A 24,655-nucleotide genomic window follows, 5' to 3' on the forward strand; every position below is an offset into this window, starting at 1 on the left:
TACAAATTTGCTGTAGAAAATCTGCCATTATCCTTGGGGGTAAATCCCATCCCATCCGTGCTGTCAGCAGCACATGACGGTGTAGGAGAGAGAATGGGACAGGGAGACAGACTCGGGGGTGAACCAACCCTGGGTCAGCTCCCTCCTCCAGATTCACCCCACCCTGAAAAGCCTCAGCCGAAGTCCTCAGGGAAGGTGGGGGAAGATAAATGGCTCCCAATGGGCATTCCCCCAGGCCACCCATCCAGGCAATTGCAACTCAATGTCCAACAAGTTTAGGGTGCACAAAGCTTATTTTCAGAGGGCTGGGCCCCACCCCGGGAGTTTCTCATTAGGAAGTCTGGGTGGGCTGAGAATCTGCATTTTTAACTAGCGCCCAGGTGATGCTGGGACCACACTTGGAGAACCACTGGTCTAACAGACCCTGGGCACCACCGAGGGGCTGGGGGTCCAAAGCCGACCAAGTCAGATATCGGTCCTGCTCCCAGTGGGTGGACACAGAAGCAGTAGACCCAGCTGCTTCTGAAGGAGAGGTGGGGGGACAGCCAGCATTGGCAACCACTAGCACTGGCCACCCAGAGACAAACCCATACCCGGGGAGGCAAGAGAGCAGACAGCTCCAGCTTGGGGTCTGGAGAAAGAGCCTTGCAGGTCCTTTCTGTCTGGGTCCATTGGTAAACCAGGCAGGCAGGGTCACAGATGCCATCTGAGTCCTCTGTGCTGACAGGTCTGCTCCCCACAGAACTCAGACCCTTCTCCCCCTCCTATCCCCCAGCCTGTTTCCTTCTGGGGCTCACTCAAGCACCTTCTACAAAACTGAGTCTAAGAACTGGTGCCACATTTTGAGTTATGTCTAGGACCCACTCAGGGATCCAACACATAAACAGTAGAGAAGGAAAGGATCCCAACCTTCTTTCCAGAGCCGGGACAGCCCAGACAGAAGCCCAGAGACCTCCTCTGCCCCGGGTGGTGTCCACTGGGCACCTCTGTGCATCCGGTGAGGTTCACTTACACCCGGACCAGGACCTCTACCAGGACTCTACCCGCCGGTCAGTCCACAGCCTGAGTCTCACTCATTGAGAGCAAAGCAAAAGCTATGGTTCCAGTGCTGTGAAGCCCACCGGTACATTTCCCCGGGAATTCATGAGGCATTCAGAGACAGGGGTCCAGGACTATCAATGCCATTTATGAGCTGCACAGCCACAGGCAGGTCACTCAGTGCTTTCTGTACCTCCGTTTACTCACTTATTGGACAACAAGGGGCACAAACGGTGTCATATGAGCTCCCTGTCGGTTTTAAGGGCCCAGGAGGAGTTACTGAGCTGAGGTGGGATCTGCTCCCCCAGCCTGAAGCCCAGCCCCTCCACGAGCACCGGGTCACGTAGGTGCAGGTGCTGGGGGTGGGGATCCTGCCCACACAGGGGTGCAATGAGCCAATGAGTCCAGAGGCAGCACCTCAGAAACCAAGCCAGGCTCCTCACAAACCCACCTGAGGCCTCGACACATTCACGGCCACCAAGGTGACAAAAACTGGCAAGTCAACAAATCCTTTCCTTTCAGCAAGAGCTCACTCCCCAGCATCTGCTGGAAAAGGAATGTAAGACATTGTCCAAAGGAATCTAGACTTGGGCTATGTACCACAAGGCCATGTGTGCAGGAGGGTGGTGTGGCAGGTGGAAGGTGGGGTCCACAGTGCCCCCCCCACCATCTGCTCCCTCACTGCCAGGCTGCAGGTGATGCTGCTGGGAGAAGGGGTGTCCGCAGAGTTATACAACCGGAGGAGGGGTTCACAGGTGGAGGCAGATGCCTCCTATCATAGGCCACTCTTGCCCTCGGAATACTCCCAGCTCTGAAGGACACTCTGCGGCATCAACACGAACCCCGTGGGTCTGGCTGCTCCCAGGTTCCCAAGTAGGCCACAGGGGACAAAATCTCCTTGTTGGTGCAGAAAGCTCTGGGCTGGGAGTAAAGGCCAATTACCCAGGTCAAATTGCTGACTCAACCTAGGACGAGGCTTTTATTTTAGTAAACTAATTTCACTAGCAGAGAACATAACCGCACGGAAAATACCTTCTGAACAAAACATGCTTCTCCCCAGGGGAGGGAGCATGAATTATAAATCAGGAATTTGACAAATGAATGGCAGGCACACTGAAATTCTGTGTATGTGACTAATCACTTTGAAAAGCAAGATTATCTTTTTACAGTAAACATAAACATTTTTTTACAACACTGAGAAGGCCTGGAGCCAGGATACCAATATCAATAAAACCGGGGCGTTATGGAGCTTGTGTAAGCGACAGAAAAATAAAAGTGAAACCCTCAACACAATGATAATCAAGCCATTCACGAGCTGCCTGTCAATACTGCTCTTGTTTTCCCAACCCCAGCTGGAGGCCCGGCTGCCCACACATTCCTTCCACGATCAGGTGAGGATTAAAAGACGGTAAAAGGCAGAAACTTGTCTGCATATCTTCAACACACACATATACACACTTAGATTTTATTGTTCCCTAAAGGAAATGCCTGTTTAAGTCAATTATTCTGTAAATGTGATTTCCTAATTGTTTCTAAGCTGACTGCCTTTACATTCAAAACATATTTTAAAAAATTATCTGTTTATTCTTCTGTCCCTTACACAGGCTCCGTGGTGCCTGGGTTTTATCTATATTGGTATCCTGGCCCCAGCTCTCTTCAAGGTTGCAAAAAATGTTTGTTTCTATGCTTGGGTGGGCCCCATCTGCCAAAATGTAGACCAATGTGGGAGGTTATCTCCTTGAGGACATCTATATATTATCTGCATCAATATTCTAAACGCCCAGCACATACTATACACCTAACTGTTTTATTTATGTCTCCAATCTCAGGGTTGTCCTACTTCTGAGTTGTCAACACCACCAGCTCCCCGCCTAATCGAATGAAGGGCAGGAAGGATGGGGAAGCAAAGGAAGGCAAAGTGCTGAGGATTCGAGTGGTACTTAGAAGACAGCCCCGGGTCCAGGGCTTGGACCACTGCACGTGGGAATCCAAAGATCGGGGTGGAGCGTCATCTCCACTCTCACTAAGCAATAACTCTAGGCAAGGTACTTCTTTGGCTTCTCCCCACCTGGGACAGATGGGGCTGAGGGTGGGGTCTCCAGAACATGGGGGCAGGAAGGGACATTCCCCCCTTTCCAAACTTTGCTGACAAATTGGAAAAAAAAAAAAAATCATTAGTCCCTTTCATTTCTCAGAGAAAAAACTATGGCTTCTTTTGGGCGGTCCCTCGGTGGCATCAGAACCCGGCACATGGGGGCTTGTCTCTAGCAGTCGAGCCATCTGCAACTGATGCAGGATTTGGTCTTTTCACATATGCTGCCTCCAACCTGTCTGCAACGAATTGCTTTATACCACGTCCAATCTCCCCCAAAGTTCAATATTTACACCAGCCTCGGAGGTTCAGCAAGGGTGGGAATTTATATTCAAGTGGCACTAGGTACCAAACAGATACTCTGAAAACGTTTCCTCTTTGAGGGTTTTAAAAACAGCTTTACTGAGGTATAATTTATCTACCAAAAAAATTCACTCATTATAAGTGTACAGTTCCAGAAGCTTCAGTAAATTCACACAGGTGTCTAACCATCACCATGATGCATTTTCAGAACATTTCCGTCACGCCAAAGTTCTTCATTCCCGATGGTGGTCAAGCTCCAATTCCATCCCCAGCTCTTCACTGATCTGCTTTCTGCCTCCATAGTTTTGCCTTTTCTACAAAGCACATATTAATGGAATCACAAAATGTGTAGCCTTTTGTGTCTGGCTTTTTTTCACTTAGCCTAATGTTTTTGAGGTTCACTCATGTTGCTACATTATTGTTGGGCAGTAATTGTGCCACATTTTATTTATCCATTTATCTGCTGATGGACATTTGGATTGTTTCCAGTGGGGTATTTTGGTGGTGGGGGGGGTTGGTATCATGAATAACACTGCTATGAGCAATCACATACAAGTCTTGTGTGGACATGTTTTCATTTCTCTTGGGTAGATACCGGGGTAGAGCCTGGAACTGCTGAGTCACATGTCTGAGTGTATATTTTTTGGAAGTCTGGAAGAAGTGTTAAAGTATAGCCATGTTGCAACCTAATCTTAGAGTTGCAAGAAGGCAGAATAAAGCACAAAGTGTTGCAAAGTCAAGTGGTGGGAACATGAGCAGAGATGCCTAACTGCATCCAAGAATTCCAATTCTTATAACCCACCACCTCCATCTACTCTTATTCTTTTCAGGGCAACAATCCTTGGTGGCACCAACAAATTTGAAATTTTAATTCATTTATCTGATGTATCACAAAATATGGTTGTTCAAATAAGGGAATTTTTTCAGAGAACAGAAATATTCTCTTTCTTATTCAAGGGCTTAAAAATTAGCCATTTCATAGGAATCTTGTACATGTGTATTCCAAAATCCATTTCTTTCCAAATTAGCACAACCTTGATCTATTTTTTTTTTTTTTTTTTTGCAGTACGCGGGCCTCTCACTGTTGTGGCCTCTCCCGTTGCAGAGCACAGGCTCCAGACGCGCAGGCTCAGCAGCCATGGCTCACGGGCCTAGCCGCTCCGCGGCATGTGGGATCTTCCCAGACCGGGACACGAACCCGTGTCCCGTGCATCGGCAGGTGGACTCTCAACCACTGCGCCACCAGGGAAGCCCAACCTTGATCTTCTTAATGTCTAAGGTTATCACTCCAGAAACACATCACCTTACACAGAGTAATGTCCTCAAAGAAGCCTTGGCCATCTGAATTCTTCTGGACAAACTGAAGACTGCCTATGTTGTCCGGCCCCTTTCTCCAGAGACCAACAGCCCTGCTGTCTGTTCCGATGTGATTTTGCCTATGTCTGTCACCAGCCTGGACATCAAATTCCCCAATCAGCTCACTGTGAGTGAGGACTAAGAGGTCTACTCCAGGTAACGTTCTTGAATTTCATACTCTGGACTTGACTGTGTGGTCTGGGCTACTCAGGAGACATTTGGAGATGGGTCTCAGTTCCAGTTTGGAAAGCTAAGGGTAACACATACAAAGGATCTCTGTACTACAAATTTGTCTGTTCTCCACCAGAACAAAAGGCTACAAAACTTTCTTCCCACTGAACCAAATGGAAGCACTTACTTACATTCTCATTGGTTATGAGAGGTACAAGAAAAATCATACTTTAAGGAACAGTGTGACAAGAAAATATTTAGGCAAAAAAATCAAAGGGCTTTGGGGATATGCTTCTGAGAAGGAATAAAGGGGTAAAATAGTGGTTTCCAATCTTTGCTGCACATTGAAATTACCTGGGAATCTTTTGAAAAGCAATGATGCTTGGATCCCACCCCCAAACATTTTGATTGAATTGGGACAGAGTGCAACTTGGGCATCAGGATTTCTTAAAAGCCCCCAGATGATTCTAATGTATAGCAAAGTGTGGGAACCCGTGGGGTAAAAGTCATCTTGGCTTACACCAAAAGCACACTCAAGTGAAATGTTCTATTGACACTCTGGTAACTCAAAAGCCCTGAAAAGGTTCCACTGCCTATCCTAATTATAACCTCCATACCTGGGTGCATAACAGCTTACATAATTCTCATACCACCTACCTCTCCAGTATTATTTGCCAAACAGGTCCCAGGATGCCCCAACTTGTTGCCTTTGCTGCTGCCGCCTGTCCTGAAATGCCTTTCTTTACCCTCTGCTTTTTGCTGTTTCTGGAAACCCTCCAAGGCCCATCTCAAAAGCCACCTCTTCTCAGAAGCCTGTCTGATCTTCTTCTTCTTTTGTTTTTGTTTTTTTAATGTTTTTTTGATGTGGACCATTTTTAAAGTCTTTATTGAATCTGTTACAATATTGCTTCTGTTTTATGTTTTGGTTTCTTGGCCAGGAGGCATGTGGGATCTTGGCTCCCCGACAAGGGATCGAAGCCGCGCCCCCTGCGTTGGAAGGCAAAGTCTTAACCACTGGACTGCCAGGCAAGTCCCCTGTCTGATCTTCTTAATCAGATACCTGACTCTTTTTCATGCCCATGGCATGTGTCTTTTCTTTCCCTGTAGCACTCTGCAAGTTCTTCTCGGCACTGCTGGCATTTATCTATTTATCATCTACCTTTCTTCTCTTCCTCTCTCTGACTCTTCACTTTTTTTCCTTTTTTTTTCAGGTTTGAGCAGAAGACTGTCTCTTTTTATAGCTCATTTTGCATTCTTTTAAAAAATTTATTTATTTTTATTGAAGTATAGTTGACGTACAATATTATATAAGTTTCATGTGTACACATAATGATTCACAATTTTTAAAGGTTATATTCCATTTATAGTTATAAAATATCGGCTATGTTCCCTGTGTTGTACAATATATCCTTGTAGCTTATTTATTTTATATGTAATAGTTTGTACCTCTTAATCCCCTACTCCTAAATTGCCCCTCCCTCCTTCCGTCTCCCCACTGGTAACCACTAGTTTGTTCTCTGTATCTGTGTGACTCTTCCCTTCTTACAGGAGTGAGGGGAGTAGGCAAAGGGGCTGGACCTAACCCTCTTCCTACATCTGAGAAATACAGAATTGAGTTGTTGCTACTGGTCACACCTGATACAAAGCCAGTAGGGGTCTTCATCACAAGCAAGGATGACCCATACATTTTTGGTCATGGGTGAGGAAGGCAGCTCAGAGAACACAGCTCCCATCAAGAGAGGCAAGGTTCTCAAGCTCTATCTAAAGAGAGAGCCTCCAAACAATGGCAGGCAGGAATCCAAGGCTAGAAGCCCAGCATCCTCAGAGCTACAAGGGCTACTAGCCAGCAGCAGGTTCACCATTGCCCTTCCCTGACATCTAAAGTAGTATCAGCAGGGCAGCTGAAGCTTAGCTGAGCTTGGAAGTGGCCCAAACACCTAAGCAATGACATACATCTGTAAGAAGACCCCACTGGGACTTTGGGTTTTACACATGATCCAGATAATGAGAAATACATCATAAATATTCTTGCAAATAAAAATCACACTTTAATTTTCAGCTACACTCAAGTGCCTAATACTTTTAGTTAACACATAACTGAAAGGTAATCACATCATGTAATAATTCCTAATAAAAATGAATTAAACTCTCCTGTTAGCTTTCCCCTCTATGTATATCACTTGGTCAGCCTGGAAAAAAAAAAAAAGAATGTGTATCCTCAAGCAGCAAGAAAACTTGCAGGTACCAATACGCCAAAGCAAAAGTGCTTACCAACACCAGGGTTTCCAGAAACACAAACCTACTTGGAGGAAAAAAAATAAAAGAACTGTGCTAAAATTCACTTTAAAATTTAATACAACCAACAGTAACACCATCACCTCAAATTGGCAGAGCCTCGGTTTGCCATGTCGGTGACCTGGGACACTTGGGCTGGGTACAGTGGCAGCCTCCTTGGATTTGCCAAAAGAAAGACATTTTTCTAAAGAATCAGTGTTCCCAGCGGGGAGGACAGTGTGCTTTTCAAGGATGGAATGAAGAGCTGCCCTCTCTCTTTAGCTATATCAGATGATGGAATTTTAAGAATTTAAGACTGACCAAGAGTGAGTCTGAGAAAAAGCAGGAAGGCTGTAAGGAAACCCTTATGCGGTAACTTTATCCAGTCGGGGCACATAAATCAGCAAGGACAACCTTTCTCATGACCTTCCCACCTCTTGCTTTCCTAAATTATTTCCCCAAATTCTCTTTAGAAGGAATTAACTCATTAATGGATGTCTTCTTTTATTTCAAAGCATTAGCTTAAAGCCAGGCAAGAGCTGTATTTAAAGGGGGGGGGGGTCGGTGAAGAGAAGCATGTACGCAAAGGAACACCTGGGCTAAGTGCTGGAGAGAAATTGCACGTGCAGGAAGCACCCGCTTTTATTCCTCCTCTGGTGAAAGGCCTCCGGCTAGTTTAAAACCCTTATCACAAAGCACGTCTCTGCAGAAGACAAAAATTCTATGAGTAGCACAAATCCTACAAGCTGATCAATAGAAACAATTCTGTGAATCAAGATTTCTTTGTAACAAAATGAACTGTTCATATGCCTCCAAATCTCTGATGTTCTAATACATCTGAAAAGATGGAATGGCTTTTACGTAGTGGACTACAGCACCCTGAGGCAGATAAGGGACCCATAAATGATGATTTCATGGAGAGGTAAGCACTTCAGACCCACTCCCGGTGCTTTTGGCAGAAACAGCCCCTACTGCAGCCCCATCTGCTGCTTTGCTGGCCACAGTCAGACACGTAACCCTGGATGGGTCACAACCCAGTCCTGAGGACGGAGAATTGTGACTACACGAGACCCCATGTGAGGAGGTGGGTCCTCACTCAGGGCGCCCGCACTGCTGTCATTTTCACTTCTTCTTTTTAATGAGAAAGAGCTCTTCCCTTAGAAACACAGAACTTTAAAATGCAGGCTGCTTACTCTGTGGTGGGAGAATGTCAGCTTGTGAAATTTGGAGCACTTACCCCTCTAGTTGCTCCTCTCCTAGGATCTGGCGAAGGTTCTTCAGGAAGGACAAGGAGACCAAGGCATGGGAGTGGCGGATCTTCACGTAGCCCGTCACGATCTCGATGAGTCCCATGAAGTTCTCCAGTTCCGAAGCGATGTTGTCTACGGTAAGGGGGGGCCATGTTACTGAGCATTCACTAAGCGTGAGCGGGGCGGACACACTTGGTTTCTCGCAAACAAGTGTGGAGAGCAATTCAGTGCGGGCCTTGTTTTCATGGTGCCACTGAGGTGCTCGGGCTTCACAGGACCCTTGTCCCTTGTCAAAAGTGCGTTTCCCTAAGCTTGGCTTTCAACACCCTCGCCTGGGATGGGGCCCCCAAGGCCAGGGAAGGGGAGTTTCTAGAAGGCTGGGTACTGCAGCTCCCAGGCTGATTAACAGAATGTAGTATCATAAACACCAGACTGCCAATTAGCAAATGCGGGCACATCTAGGGAACTTCTTTAATATACTCTGTCAACAGACAGTGCTGCCTCCAAAGTACAAGGGCATGACTAAATAAACAACATTTCCTCGGTCTCATTAGGAACTGCTTTTGCCACATTTCTAGTTCCTAAGATACAGGGATCTATATTTAAAGCTTCCATCTTACTAAGACTGGAAGAAAATGCACCAAAACGTTAACAATGGTTATCGGCAGGTAATTTAAAAAAATTCATTTCTATGCTTCTACGTTTTCTACAATGCACATTCATAACTCTCACACATATAAAATAGTTGGGAACATCGTTGCTAATAGATGTGTAAAAATGACAAGATGTATAAACAGTGTATTTCCTTTAATTTTGTAGCCTATTTTTTTCTCATAGTGAATAAAAAACATAAACTTCAACTTAGGCCAAAATTATAACACATACTATAATGAATTGGGTGTGGTTCAACTAACAGAATTTTACTGTGTATGATTTGTGAAGGCTTACTTAATAAAAGGTTCTCTTTTGCTTTCAATTGATAAACATCAAAGAATAAGTGTACTGTCCTCCAGGGTAACACCCTACATTTATGGACAGCTTGATGGTTTTCCAAGAGAAATGAAGGAGAAATTCAAGTTGTAAAGACTAGCGGTTGCCTGCAGTTGATGTTTCAAGGAAAAGATCATGAATTTTAAATGTGGGGCGGGGGACTTCCCTGGTGGTGCAGTGGTTAAGAATCCACCTGCCAATGCAGGGGACATGGATTCAAGCCCTGGTCCGGGAAGATCCCACGTGCCACAGAGCAACTAAGCCCGTGCACCACAACTACTGAGCCTGCACTCTAGAGCCCGTGAGCCACAACTACTGAGGCTGCGTGCCATGACTACTGAAGCCCATGTGCCTAGAGCCCACGCTCCACAACAAGAGAAGCCACTGCAATGAGAAAAGCCTGCGCACCACAACAAAGACCCAACACAGCCAATAAATAAATAAAATAAAATTTAAAAAAATCCTCACGGTCAAAATCTGAAAGATTTATTTTAAAAATAAATAAATAAATAAATGTGGGGCAGGACTCATGCCTTCTAGTAAGGCTGAGGAAGGACCTTTCCAATTAGATGTCTAACCGATTTCCTGTGGTGGCTATAAACTGGAAGACACATTTCATCATCATGCACAAATATGTACCAATTCCTTCTCAAATTATACTTCTCCATGGATTTAATTCATGGATTACATTTTTATCTTGAGGATAGGAATATAAGAAAAAAAGAAGGGTTAGCCATTTAAAGGATATGTTCTAGGGAATGAGGAAATCTTTTTTAAAAATTAAGAAATCTAGTAAGTGCAAAAAGAATAAAACTGCAGAATACCATGAAAGCAAGAAAATTCTAGCTGTGTGGAAACAAAGTTATCTCTGTTGTAGAGGAGTGAAAGGTGTTGTGAAAATCAAGGGCTATCCAAAAATTCAAAAGAACTAAGCAGAAAACTTGTTGCTGCCATCTCTAAACCATAAGAATAGAGCTCACTTATTGTACAAATAGTATTAAGGAAAAGTAAATGCGCAGAATAAATAGGACATTTTTGCCTCTCAGACTATAAAAAAAAAAGAAAAAAACTTCTTCACAAAAGGATTTAGAAAAAAATTCCTTTCAACCTCAACTCCTTCTTATTATATTTCTCCTAGCTGACAAAATTATCAGTACCTTCACCAAGTGGTTCCAGTGGTGGAGAACTTAAGGCACCGTTACTAGAAGCCCTTGTCAATTACAGATCAGAACTGAAAGTATCACCAAATAAGTCAATAGGAAATGCTTCACACAAATGCAATTACCAGGAACGCCATCTACTGCAAATAATGGGGATCCTGTGGAGGGTGAGATCGAAGCTTTAAATGCATGATGACATACATATACTTTTATGTCTTTTGGTTCTTAGAAATAAATTTGGAGATTGGCCACTTTTGGACTGAATAAAATTTTAAAATGATATCATTAAACTCTTCCCTTGCTCAGTATCTTCAATATATCCAAGTAACCAAGACTCTGGACTTAAAGCTCTGTGGACTTGGCTCTGGCTGGGGACTGCTGAGTCACATCTTTGATCCATCGGTCTCTTCTGGGGTTTGTACGTGTCGGGATGTGTGTATCCTGCGTAAGATGTGACTTAAGAAAGATGAGGGATGACCCTCTGAAGAAATAAATGCTGTGCCAATGGCTAAAAATCAGACGGCCTTTCAATCTGTTTTTTATCTTTAAGGGAAACTCAAAGGAGGGGCATTGAGCATGAGGCTTACGCACCATGTTGTTTTTCTAGGCCCATATTTTAGTTGTGAGTCATGGATGAGTAGGAAAAGCATCAACAAAAGAAAACCAAGAGATCTGGCCCTCTCTTCCAGGGAGATGGAGTACTTACTGCCGCGCCGGATATTAATGAGTAGATTGCCCTTGAAAATGGTGCATCCTTGGAGCATCTGAGCAGAAGTGACAGAATCAATGGTCTTTGTCTTTTTCTCTTCCTCACACACTTTGGGACAAGGGCCTTCGCAAGGGATGCAGTACATGCTGTTGAAAATAAACCAACCCAAAACACAGAGAGCTGAGTCTGTCTTCTTGCATTAAAAAAAAATCATAAAGATATGCTTTTATTCTAGGTGTCTTTACAGTCCACATTACAAAAAGCAACTGGTGGAAGCATTCAAGTGGTCACACTGTTTCTTATCCCCAAGCCTACCCAGGATAAGCCACTCAAATTGCAACCAAAAGGAGAAACTGCCTACAAAGGAAAAGCATGCTGCCTGTTTCCAGACAAAACACATGATACACCCTTGAGGCATGTGTGTATCATAGGCTGGGACTGGTGAGCCAGCTGGTCCCATGTGGGAGAAACAGCTTTGCAGAAAGAAAGCACCTGGGGTTCTCAAGAAGAACAGAACTGTTCTCTGATGTTGTGGCCCCTGCTGGCACACCCTGGAGGAGGCACGGGGAGAGTGGACAGGGACAGCAAAGGGACGGCAGAGTCTCTGCCACTAACGGGAATCTAACTCCTGCAGCCAGCGGTCCAGCAAAGTCCAATGAGGGATTCCAAAAGGCATGTGCTATAGCACAGATCCATTATTTTCTTGCTAAAGCACAACTGAAATAATTTCTTGACAGTGTTTGGCAGAAACTTGTAAATTGATCCAAGTGTTGTTTTCGCTGCATACACAATAAAAACAAGGAACTTCCATTACTTTGTAATAAGCTCCTATTTCACATGCAATCTTGAACATGCCACAAACCACCAACAGTCAGGGACCAGTGAGTGACGCTGGCACTTTTCCTGCTTACCTACCCTTATTTAGGAAACAGTGGACAAAACACTAATCCAGCTGCTGAACCACAGAAAGTTGGGTCAATTTCCAAACAAATAAATGATACAACATTATGGGATGTGTGTGTAATAGGACGTTGAATTGGAGAGCCACTATATTTACATGATGGTTCTTGAATGATCGTTCAAACTTCATGAAGTGAAAAACAGTCAAGGAAACAGTGTAAGTTATAGCTCTTAGCATTAAGTACCCCCACCCCGAACCTTACTGCATATTTAAGGCAAAGATGAAGGGTTTTGTTTAAAAGCTTATAGATAAATAAAATTTCCCTACTGTTTTCTTATTTCATATTGGGAGAACAGGAGGCAAGGTTTCCAAAGGAACTGGGCCAACCATAGCAACGGAGGTTTCTCCCTTCTCTAACATCACACTCAACATGCTCACTTCTAGAGTAGGTAGCAGCTTTTCTTCAGTACTCTTTGTTGGTCTTTTATTGCTTCTAATTTACCTACAAGCCAGATAATGCCCCACCTCCCTTTTTAAACACTTTTTATTTTGAAATAATTACAGACACACAGAAAGTTGCAAAAATAGTACAGAAAGGTTCTGAGTACCCTTCACCTGGTTCCCCCAATGGTTGCATCTTACATAATGATAAAGCAATATCAACACCAGGAAACTAACACAGGTACAATGCCTGCATATACTTACATGTCATCTTATCACCTGTGTAATCACCATAACCAGCTAGCCCATCACCACAAACATCTCCCTTGTGCTATCTGTACAGTCACCCTGCCCCCACATCTCTAACTCATGGCAACCACTGATCTATTCTCCATCTCTATTATGTTGTTATTTTGAGAATGTTATATAAATGCAATCATATGGTGTGTGACCTTGTGAGATTGGCTTTTTTCACACAGCATAATGTCCTTGAGATCCATCCATGCTGTGTGTGTTTGAATGGTTTGTTTCTTTATATTGTTGATTGATATTCCATGGTGTGATGGATCACGGTTTGCTTAGCCGTTTACCTATTGTGGAGCATCTGTGCTGTTTCCAGTTTTTGGCTGTTACAAATGAAGCTGCTACAAATAACTGTGTACCTGTTTTTGTGGGAACCTAAGTTTTCATTTCTCTGTGATAAATGTTCAGGAGTGTAACTTCTGGGTTGTAGGTTAAGTGTATGTTTAGTTCCCCCTGACATTTTATTCAAATAGCAATTTCTGAACCAAACACCTTTCTTAAAATGTCTAGGAATCATCCAGCACTTAAAAAAAAATGTTTTTCTAAGAAAGTGCTCTGATTACACGTTGATAGTTTAAGCGTCCTCAAATCCATTCTGGTATACACAGTATTAAAAAATAAATATTTTAAAGTAAGGGTCAAATAGCCCTTAAATAGCCCTGAGAGGGGGATTTATTAGTTCTTGACGGCATTTTATTTTAAAGTGTAAAAGGGAGATCTGTAGCTTTGAACAGACTGTAAGCATTGGTAGGAAAAATAACAGCTCAATTCTTTGAAAAATGAATTACAGTAGAAGAAACTGTCACAGTGCACAGCACATCCCACTTTGCCCGCTACTCTGGCAGCTGCAGATGACTGAATGCCTCCAGACACCACAGGAAACTCACCCGAAAGGCAAAGAAGTTATGACCCAAGGCCATGCACCAGCTGCCTCATCTTCGCCCCCACCCCTGGGGAGGAACTGTGGCTGAGCCTTAACTGGGTTCCAGGCACTGCCCAGGGTACTGGCAAAGCCTTTTTAAGTTCTAGGGCTGCCAATAAAATGTGAGTAAAATGTGGCATACTTATTTTGGGTGGAATATGCATACTCTCCAGTTCACTGGCATCCCTGGCACATTTACCATTTTAAAGTATTTAAAGTAACTTTTACTATAATAACCGTTACAGAAATGATGACAGGTAGAAAGCTCTACATTTAATTTTATGAAATAATGTGAGCTTTACCTCTGATTTGAAGTTAAGCCTATGGAAGGAGCAACATCTCCAAATATTACACCAGAAACAGATTCCCCTTTACCAAGACTTGCTTGATGAGGTTTGCAGAAACAGAAGGCAGCAAACAGAAGGGAAGTTACACGTTATACTCAAAATGAATGTTTCCTTTTCCAATGGTATTTTATATTTGTAGAATAGTTTTATTTTGAAGAACCTCGAAACGTAAGGATCCTCTGGTGCTAATCACGAAGTAGGCATTTAGTCCATTACAACAGAATTACTCTCTCCTAAGAGTTCTCTGCTCTGCTCCAGAGGAGGAAACAGCATCCCCAAATCTCTAGTCTTCTCTTGCTTCCAGGGTTATAGTCCTATATTTTGTAACAATTCTGGCATTGCTTTTTCAAAAACTTAAAACCAATGACAAATTCACAGAAGTCCAGTTGGCATGCATGAGAGGGATGCTGTTTGCCGTAAGGAACTTCTTTGCTTCCCAAGAGAAGTCTCAATGTTCAGGAAGCAAAATGAGAGAGACAGAGAAAACTGAGGGAGGGTGAAGGGTACGTGTGTGTGTAGGAGGTGCTGATGGAACAAACTGCTTGCTCTTAGCGGCAGCTAGTTCAGGCAGGACGGGAGCCAGTGCTAAGAGACTTTGGAGGCCTGCTCACTGCCTTAAGGATGCTGGTGGGCTTGCCGTGTCTTCCTTCCCGCACTCCCAAAGCCTTCACTGGTCTAGTGTTGAGTAGCATTGAGGGTGAGAAAACCTCAACCTACAGTCTCCCCCACCGGCCTGCTGCTGGGGGTGGCAGCCCTGCATGTGCACAGGGGGTCAGTGACCTCCGGGGACCTGAGCCCGCAAATCAGGTACTTAATTCCAAACGGCCAGGCAGTAGGCTTTCAAACCAAAAAAACTCCCCATTGCTCTTAGAGTCATCATAAACTGAAGTTATACCAGCCCTCTGCGGTGGCCCCTCTCCCTTAACCTCCCCACGGTCCCACCCGGATGGAGCCACTGGCAGCACCAACCTTTCTGCCCCCCGGGCCCCAACACTGACCTCTGGCTGCCGTTGCGGATGAAGCCCGACGGGCACTCCTGCATGCACTCGCCGTCGTGGATCACGAAGCCCTCGGAATCGCTGCTCTCAGCGTTGGGGATGTTGGCGCAGAAGTCACGGTCCACACAACGCCAGCCCTCGAAGCGGTAGGTGTTGGGCGGGCAGCTGGGCACACAGACACCGGCATAGTAGTAGTGGCGGCAGGCCACGCAGGCCGTGTCGTTGTCGGGCGCGCTGCAGCTGCCCAGGCACTCGGGGTGGCAGCACTCGTGGTTCTCCGTGCACGCCCGCTTCCCGCACGTGCTCGGGCACACTGTGGGTGACAGGCAGGGTGTGAGGCTGGCTGAGAGCCAGATCGCTCCCCCGGCACAATCCAACCCATCAACCACAACGCGATCCCCAAATGGAACGTCACTGGGCATTGGACTTGAATCAACAGTATTACATATTGAGAATTTCATTAAGGCAGGGAGCAAATACTCTGCGTTTGGAGTCAGGCGAGCAGGGTTTAATATCTAGCCTCTCCTATTTGACTATGTTTGGTCTTGGAGGAGTCCTTACCATCTTTGACCTTGATCCTCTCTTCTCATCTACAGAATGGGGTAATAATACCCATCTTGAAAGGTTACCTGTGGCATGCGTGACACCGTGGAAGCCCTATGTGGACAATACAGTTTATTATTACCTTAGAAGGCATTATATGTGCTACTTAATCTGCATTTTGCATATGTTCCTTATTGAAATATCTTGAAAAGCCTTAGTGTGCAGAAATGCTCATTTATTTTTGAAATGGTTAAACTAGAATATGCTAAAGATGATACCATTCAGGCTGACAAAATAGCTTTATAAAAGTTTGTGCATGCCTGTATCATATCAAAGGTCTTACCCCAAATAAGCAATGATATCTCAACCTAATATATCACAGAGAAGTCCCCATGTCTGATGGTAATTCTCAAATATAAGAAAGTGGGTGGGTGGGCAGTATCTCGATCCCAGAGGACCATAGGATATTATAAACTATCTACTCTGACTCCCTCTATGCTAAAGTTAAGTGAAAGCAGTGTCTAAAAACATGAGAGCCACAGTTTTTGTCCCAAATAGATGAGCTGGCATTTATTTCCATAACAATGCTGTAAGGATCACACTCTAGGGGCTGTTCGCCTTACTAGCCAGTGAAGTGTAAGTCAACAAAATATGAAATCTGGTTTGCATTATATGCTTCCTACTTTTTCCTTGAGTTGGAAAACAACAGAAAATTATTTAAATATGTATATTATTGACTCTGACATGCATTATTTAGTGAAGATTCTATTATTTTCTTTATAATAAAAAAAGATGAAAAAATCAGAGATCATAGATAAGAAAATACATAGAATATCTAGTCCGCTTGATCACAATGTCATCTTATCAGTACCTCCATGGAGACCCTCCCAGATCATTTCCTACGCATGTGCATGCACATATAAATATCTATAAAAAAGGATCAAGTCATTCTGAAAGCATTTTTTGGCATAACATACTGTGAATTCGACAATAATTTAACAGCTGCGTCGCATGCCATAACACAGTGTATCGTAAGTTATAATCAGTCTCCTACTATTAGACATTTCATTTATTGCCAACATTTTATTAGTACAATGAGCACTCAATCTTCATGAGAATTCTTAATTATTTCAGTAGAATCAATTTCCAGAGTTAGCCTTGCTGGGTCAAACTGTCCTCTGGGAAGTTGGTACCAATTTACACATCCACTAGCTGCATGGAGGAGTACCCTATTTTACTGCCAAGAGGTGCATTTAAAAACAGGTATCAGAACCTGGACATTCAAATGAATACTATCACCTCAGAAGAAACAGACAAATTCTCATGATACTGTCAGGCTTAAAATAATTTTGCAAGTTTCTTATCTGATCATCATTTTTGGCTGAGACAAATAGGTGGCCTTCTATTATTTATTCTTATCTATTTTGGTAATAAAACCTTGATTTTTAATTGGGCATTTTGCCACCCGGTTACATATTATATCTCCCAGCCTCTCTTGTAGCTAGAAGTGACCTAAGTTCTAGGCAGAACTTTTGGGGTGGAACTTCCCAGAAGAGTCCTTAAAGCAGAGGGGGTACATCTTTCCTCCTCATTGCTGGCTGGAATGCAGGTGTAATGCCTGAAGCTCAAGCAGCCATCTTGGGCCATGAGGTGACACATTAAGAACAGTGGAGGGTCTTCCCTGGTGGTGCAGTGGTTAAGAATCTGCCTGCCAATGCAGGGGACACGGGTTCGAGCCCTGGTCCAGGAAGATCCCACATGCCGTGGAGAAACTAAGCCCGTGTGCCACAACTACTGAGCCCGCGAGCCACAACGACTGAGCCCACGTACCAAAACTACTGAAGCCCATGCGCCTAGAGCCCATGCTCTGCAACAAGAGAAGCCACCACAATGAGAAGCCCACGCACCACAACAAAGAGTAGCCCCCACTTGCCGCAACTAGAGAAAGCCCACATGCAGCAATGAAGACCCAAAGCAGCCATAAATAAATAAAACAACTCATTAAAATCTATTAAAAAGAACAGTGGAGCATGATAAAAGGAACTTGGTCCTTTATGACTGTGTAGCCAGTAGGCTAACCCTGGACTGCTTACCTCTAGATTTCTTTACATGAATAAGAAATAAACTTGTGCCTTGTTTAAGCACCTGCTGTTTATTAGATGCAACTGAACGAATCCCAACTGAGAAGTGTCTTCAGAGCCAATGTATAACATAAGCAAAGAAGAAGACTGTTCCTGTTGGTCTATGTCATTTTTGTTTACCAGAATTGCCTCTCAATGACTTCTGCCTGTTTCCAAAAACTAATCTACCCAACAGATTACAAGGAGTAAAGATCTCTAGTCACGCCAAAAAGGTACATTGTTGTAGGAGGTCCTACAATGTTGGGATACATATACAGTCTACCAAGGGGATCATCCTGAAGTTGGTAACACCAATTTGAATGTACAAGCTTAGTGTATTTGCAGTAAATGCACACACACACACCACACACACTTCACTCTCAAGTCTCACACTTAATCTAATAATCACATAGATTAAATGACTGTTTAAGTTCAAATATATCCATTACAGAAGTAACTTCAATGCCCAAGATCTAAAGAAACAATAAAATTGCAAACCCTTAAGTTCAAGTTTTTAAACTAAAAACAAGAGAACTTAAGCCCGCCTATCCTTCATTTAATCATCCATTTAGCAACTATTTATTGAATGTGCACTGCACCTGTGTGCCAGACCCTGTTCTTAAGAGATGGACAATACACCAGGTACGAACAGGAGTGTGTAGTGGTGTACAGCCTGCCCAGGGAACCTGGGTTCCCGGGAAGGCTTCACAGAGGCGTGGAGGCTGGAACTGAAAGCTGAAAGCTGAGGAGGATAAGAATAACACAGATGAAATCACATGTAAATGTGTGTAAAAGCAACTGAGTTGCTGTGGTGGGAGAACTGGGTGCTCGTGAAGATGGCAGGGGTCCAGTAACAGGTGATGCTGGGAGAGAGGAGGGGGGCAGCTCAAAGAAGCATTGTAGGCCTGTCTGAGGGGTTTAGGCTCTTTGGTGGATAATGGGCATCACAAAGCTTTTGGGCAGGAGAGTGATGTGGTCTAATTTTCATATTTGAAAGGTCATCTGGCAGCAACACAGAGGGTTATGATGACCAGAGGGGGCAGAGCTAAAAGAAGAGGGATGAAGCCAGAGGAGAAATGTTATGCTGTCCCTACAAAGTTCATGTTATATAATAGATCTGTGAGGTTCACATAGTTAAAGTGAAACTAGCTGTAGAAACCATGCTCACGGTGTCACAGCACAAACCTGCCGATTGAGCACACACCCCATTCAGAGCACTGAAGTCCCCGGAGCTGCTCATCAGCCATCAGCCACCACCAGGCTTTGTGTTTGGAGGAAGGAAAATTGATTAAGAATCTTACGATCATCATCAGAGACTAACTGGGAACAATATTTACTTGTAAAACCCTTCTTTCCTTGCTTACAATTTAAATAAAATGCTATATAAAATGACAAGTAGCAGACACCAATATTAAAAAGCTATTAATGTAGTATTAAAAACTAAGAGCATTTAAAATAACAGAAAAATGCCCCTGTGCACTTGCTTAGATTCAAACATAAATGTTGGGCATTTCCAGTAGGAAAAAGAAAAAAAAAAAACCTGACAAAGTATCTGTAGATATGTTTTGCATTCCATTCCCCATTCCACTGAAACTGCATCTCTGGGCAGTGGTCCATTGCAAACCGCCCCCCCCACCGCCCCCTCCCGAGGTGTATTACTAGAATTGCACCGTCAGTCAGTTCTTGCAATAAGCAGCACACAGGCTAGGGAATTAGGGTTTTGTTTCAGCAATGGGAGCTACTTCAGAAGGAATTTCAGTAAAGCTTAAATTAGGTAAAATCCTATTCTTTAAAGATGGAACAATTCCTCTTAAAGGGATCACAAATCAAGATCACAAATCTTCTACATCACATGATGCAACTGTACACAAACATGTATCAAATGCTTTGGGGGAATAAAAAAAGGAGTGTGATGGGGAGAGGGAGAGAAAGGTGACTATTTGCTGGAGGACAAACCCCAGGGATGGAAGCCAGTGTTCCCCTGGCTGCAGCACCACCTGAGAGGACTCTGGGAGGGAGGCAGGGGAGCCGGCGGAAGTTCAGGATTAGAGAGTCCTGGAGCCAGCCCCAGAAGCCCGCTGTAAATTTTGCCTCATCTCAATGTATATAAATATTATTAGTGTTCAGGACTATTAAGGGATTTCTTGAAAAGCCCCGGGCAGTGTGTCTCGCCAGCAGACGGATGGCTGCTTCACACGAGTGCCAAAGCTTAAAATTTAGTACAGTTACCAAATTTCCAATTACAGAGCTAAGGGAGAAAGGAAGGGAACTTCTTCCCTGGCTTCCATGAATAAGGAGCACACCTAGCATGATGAAAGGCATTTCTACTTTTTAAAAATAAAAGGAAAACGGAAGGTGCTATAAATTAACAAATACACAGCGGGGAAAGCAAATTGATTTTGCCCATGAGATCTTTCTATTCATTGGAATTTTTACAATGACCAAAAATAACAACAAACGCCTATGTAAACTGTTGGAAAAGCTAACGACAGGTCCCACATCTACACTAAAAGGATTCATTCAGGGTCACAATCCCATAAAAATGAGGCACTGCATTTAAAAGCTCATTTTCTTCATTTTGGGGGACAGCAAAAAAAAAGTCACATACATCAACCTTTAACTCTCTTCCTCCTTCCCTGAGTCCTTATATTTATTAAATTCTTTCTAGGGATTTTAAAAACCTTTCTTTCTGTACTTGCCAATAAGCTCTTTAACAATCTTTACCTCAGAGAACTATTTTTAAAAGCATATTTTGGAAGAGAAGATGGAGAACTCATCCTCTTCACACGGAACAAAAAATGGAAAAGGGGCCACTTAGCCACACAACTTCAAAAAACACAAACATTCTACACCAAATAATTTCTTTTTTATTTTTAAACATCTTTATTGGAGTACAATTGCTTTACAATGTTGTGTTAGTTTCTGCTGTATAACAAAGTGAATCAGCTATACGTATACATATATCCCCGTATCTCCTCCCTCTTGAGTCTCCCTCCCCCCCCGACCCTCCCTACCCCACCCCTCTAGGTGGTCACAAAGCACCGAGCTGATCTCCCTGTGCTATGCGGCTGCTTCCCACTAGCTATGTATTTTACACATCCCAAATAATTTCTAAAGGATAGAACCAGTTCATGGATGTTGAAATAAGGTCAAGTTTCTGAATCAAAATACAGACTGGTATAGGGTCCTCTCAGGTATTTCCGGGTACCCTAAGGGACACACCACTGTTCCATATAAAAAGAGGGTACCTTTCCTAAGAGACAGGCATCACTATGCATTAAGGTGAACTGCTGCTAACTCCAGGAAAGCACACTTTGACTTCCCAAGTACATCAGAGAGACATGTGGTCCAGAGAGATTTTGTGGTTTTCTTGCCCAGCCAGGAGAGAAACTGATTCCATCGGACACTGTGGGGTGTGGGGGAGGAGAGGGGAGGGAAACCCCAGCAGGGCCAACTGAACTCACAGCAGCCCCCCACCCCCCAAGCACAGCCAGAAATCTACCCAAGGCTGTCGGCATTCTCCTCCAGAGAGCACTGAGCCACAGCTAAGGATGAGAAAGGCTCCTTTGACTATTAAATACATCAGCCAGGCCCTAGGCCCAGTTCTGCAGGCTCAGCAGGTGAGACAGCCCAGCCCCTGAGGACAAGCAGTGGGAATATGAGGGGCAAGCAAAGGGCCAGTAAGGAGGGCTTCCCAGGGGAAGGGACCACCAGAACCCGGCTTGAAAGGCCAGTAGGAGCTAGCAGGTGCATGGGGGTGATGGCAGGGCTGATGGGGAGCGAGGGTCAGAGAACCAGACTTGGCATGACTGCAGGACCCAGGCTTTGGGACCTGGGTGGGTGGGGGAGATTGGGAGGAAAGATGGGTAGACGGAGGCAGAGAGCCACAAGATAGGAGTTTGGCACATTCTTAAGAGAAAAGAGATGCTGTCTGAGGATTTTAAACAGGGAGTCACATGAGTAGATATGCATTTTAGAAGGCTCACTCTGGCTGCTAAGTGGAAAAGAGAATGGAAGGATGACCCGCAGGGCCACGGTCGCCATCTCTGCGAGCACCGACAGCGGCCCAGACTAAGGGGGCAGCAGCACAGATGGGGAAAAGCAGGCAGATTAATGTGGTGAATTACTTTTTTTTTCCCCCAGCAGGGGTAGAGAGAGATTGGTTCTGTTCGGGATGTGTTGTTTTCTGCACATGTCCAGATGGAAATGCCTGGCATGTGGCTGCATGGATGTAACATCATGGGGCGTGGTCAGCAGACAGATGCAGAGGAGGCCGGGAGGGACCCAGGACAGAATCCCCAGGCTACCACCACCCATGGGGGCCCCGCAGCACCTACTAGAGTCCCTGCTCCTTTCATATACCTCCACTCTTTTAAAATAACCCACTCAAGTGGATTTCCATATATTCACCTATGAATTCTGGGTCCCATGTTGCTACCCCTCCCTGCCGCCCTCCTTGACAGACAAAGTTCAGGTTTAAGTAATGATAATAGTATATTTATGGAATTCTTCTTATAAGCCACACAAACATCAGAGCAAGGACCTAAAGAGGAGGTTGGGCCCCACTGCTTTCTCTTTGATCATCAAATCAACCAGTGCTGAAAGAGACCCTCGCCTTCAGGGCTGCTTCTGAAGCCTGCAGGCCCTGCTCCTTTTGGAGCTCCACGCTGGTCCTTTCAGCAAAGAACGTGGGTGAACCACCTTGGTTGGATGTTCCAGTTGGACAGAAAGGGTATCGCATCTCCAGGAGCCATGATGGACTGCAGAGAGGTCAGGGAAAACCCACCTCAGGCCAGGGAGCCCATGGCCTTTCATCCTGTGAAATAATCTTCGATCTCTCCTGCCTTTTGACCTCATGCACACACATTCCTCCCAACCCATCACTCCAAGCGGAGACACCCATCAAAGGGGCAGACAGGTGAGGAGCAGCGAGGCTTCTCAGGCTCAGGGAGAAGCTACATTTCACCCCAGTGTATTAGTCTGTAGTTCTCTAAATACGTCAGCTAGGATGGAAAAGCAAGCTTACACGAAAATGCTTAGACCCATGAAATAAATCAAAAATAAACCTGGCACAACTGTGTGTGAGCTCCACTCAAACATATATGTATGAATGAGTATATATATTTATAAAACGTACATATATATAATGAGTAAAGCACAATTTTCTCAAAAAGGAGACAAGAAGAATCTTTCAAGTTTCTTGACATCTTGAGAAACTGCTACTGTAAAACTCCAGAGGACCACTGCCTAGAAATCCCAGGTGGAGTTTCCAACAACTTCAACTGGCTTCTGCCTGGAAAACTATAGCCATTAAGCCGAATTTAGTGGTAACCCTGGTGTCTTAAACATTCAGAAAGGAAAGCTGCACCTGCAACAACATTTCTCTTTTCAAAGCCAAAAGAAACCACCTCCTGTGTAGGAGAAAACATTCTATTAATACTACAGTAGTGGCCACGCTAAGAGACAGTGTAATGGTTAGAACCTGAAGATACTTCAGTTTCTCTGTTCGAAGCAGAAAGGGTTAGCTTCCCCAACAGAGTTTGGGGAAGGCACCCAGGGGCACGCAGAAAGGTCCCAGAACAGAGCTCTCGGTGAGCCTGGAGAGGCTGGTTAGTAAAAGGGGGGCCACGGTTCCTGAACCTATTAATGTAGTGAGCCTGAAAGCGCTCATTTTCTCCCAAGACTAGAGTGTACGGACGAGTTCCTCCTTGCGATCTTTGAAGGTGTTTCCAAGACTCAGTTTTGAGTCAGCTTCCTTCCTAAGAGGAAGGGTCCTGACACAAGAATGTGTCAGCACATGGACTTTCTGCAATACTGGGTATGGAGAGGGGGCAGGAATGACATACTTTCCCTCCGCATCACTCGCCTCCCATCACCTGTCTTCTCCAACCGTCACATTCTTTCGAGGGGCTGTGGGGTGGCAGGGACACTTCAGAACTTGCAGGAGCAAAGACCCTCTTGCAAGAAGCTCCCAGGGCCCTTAGATCTGCCCCAGTTCAAATGCAACCAGGACTTCTGCAGCCATGTTCTGCCTTTCATCGAACCCTGGATCCTCAGAGTTGAAAGGAAGTTAAGAGGTCATCATCCCATGCCTGTCTGAGGTGCTGCTCTTCAAAAACCTAGGTGAGCCTTAAAGCAATGCTGAAGGGAGCTCTTTCTCTTAGAGAAAGTGCTACTGCCGCATGGCACCCATCTTGACCAAGTTCCTCCTTACCCCCACCCAGAATGGTGCTCTCCCCAGGCCTCGTTCAGGTGTCTGATACTCAGGGGAGGTGGATGGTTTCTTGCACACGTCAGACTTCCAACTGCTCAGACTCAAAATTCCAAGACAGTGATCCCTGCCTCCTTCTGAAGGCAATACTCAAGCCACAGCTCATGCAACGTATATGAACATCACTGCTCCTTACCTGTCCCCAATCTACCCTAACACTGCAGAAGCAGTCTCCACAGGGTGGAATACGAGGACACTGAGACCAGTGGCGGTCTTCCATGACCAAGGCAGCACACTCAGGGGCTCTCTGTATGACCTTCGAGATAACTCCCACTGTCACACTGAGCTAGCTCATTCAGACCTTCTAATCACCTAACATTCCTGTCCTCCTTTCACAATAACTGCTGAAGTCTCTCCTTCTTGAATGCAATTTGAGTCTAAATACAGGACTCAATCTTATACCTATTGTTTAACTTAATGTTAACAATTATATGGGGTCAGTATCATTATCCTCATTTGTAGATGC

The 24,655-nt window shown here is 44.5% G+C and overlaps 1 protein-coding gene across 4 annotated transcripts in view; it reads right to left on the bottom strand.

Annotated features, from left to right (window-relative positions):
- The window catches only part of IGF1R (insulin like growth factor 1 receptor), a 310,074-nt gene that overhangs the window by 51,452 nt on the left and 233,967 nt on the right, over nt 1-24,655 (bottom strand). For all 4 annotated transcript variants that reach the window (XR_016392019.1, XM_089906878.1, XM_089906879.1 and 1 more), the window contains 3 exons: nt 15,256-15,568; nt 11,341-11,489; nt 8,472-8,616 (listed from right to left, as the gene is read on the bottom strand). Coding sequence is in view for 3 of the 4 variants with exons in the window: in XM_089906878.1 (XP_089763004.1) it covers nt 8,472-8,616; nt 11,341-11,489; nt 15,256-15,568 (607 nt within the window). In the remaining variant the exon portion in view is untranslated. The remainder of the gene's footprint in view (nt 1-8,471; nt 8,617-11,340; nt 11,490-15,255; nt 15,569-24,655) is intronic.

Source organism: Delphinapterus leucas, chromosome 2 (assembly GCF_059928025.1).
Source record: "Delphinapterus leucas isolate spDelLeu-1000000601 "Yukka" chromosome 2, BTC_Dleu_Yukka2, whole genome shotgun sequence".
NCBI classification, from domain to species: Eukaryota; Metazoa; Chordata; class Mammalia; order Artiodactyla; family Monodontidae; genus Delphinapterus; species Delphinapterus leucas.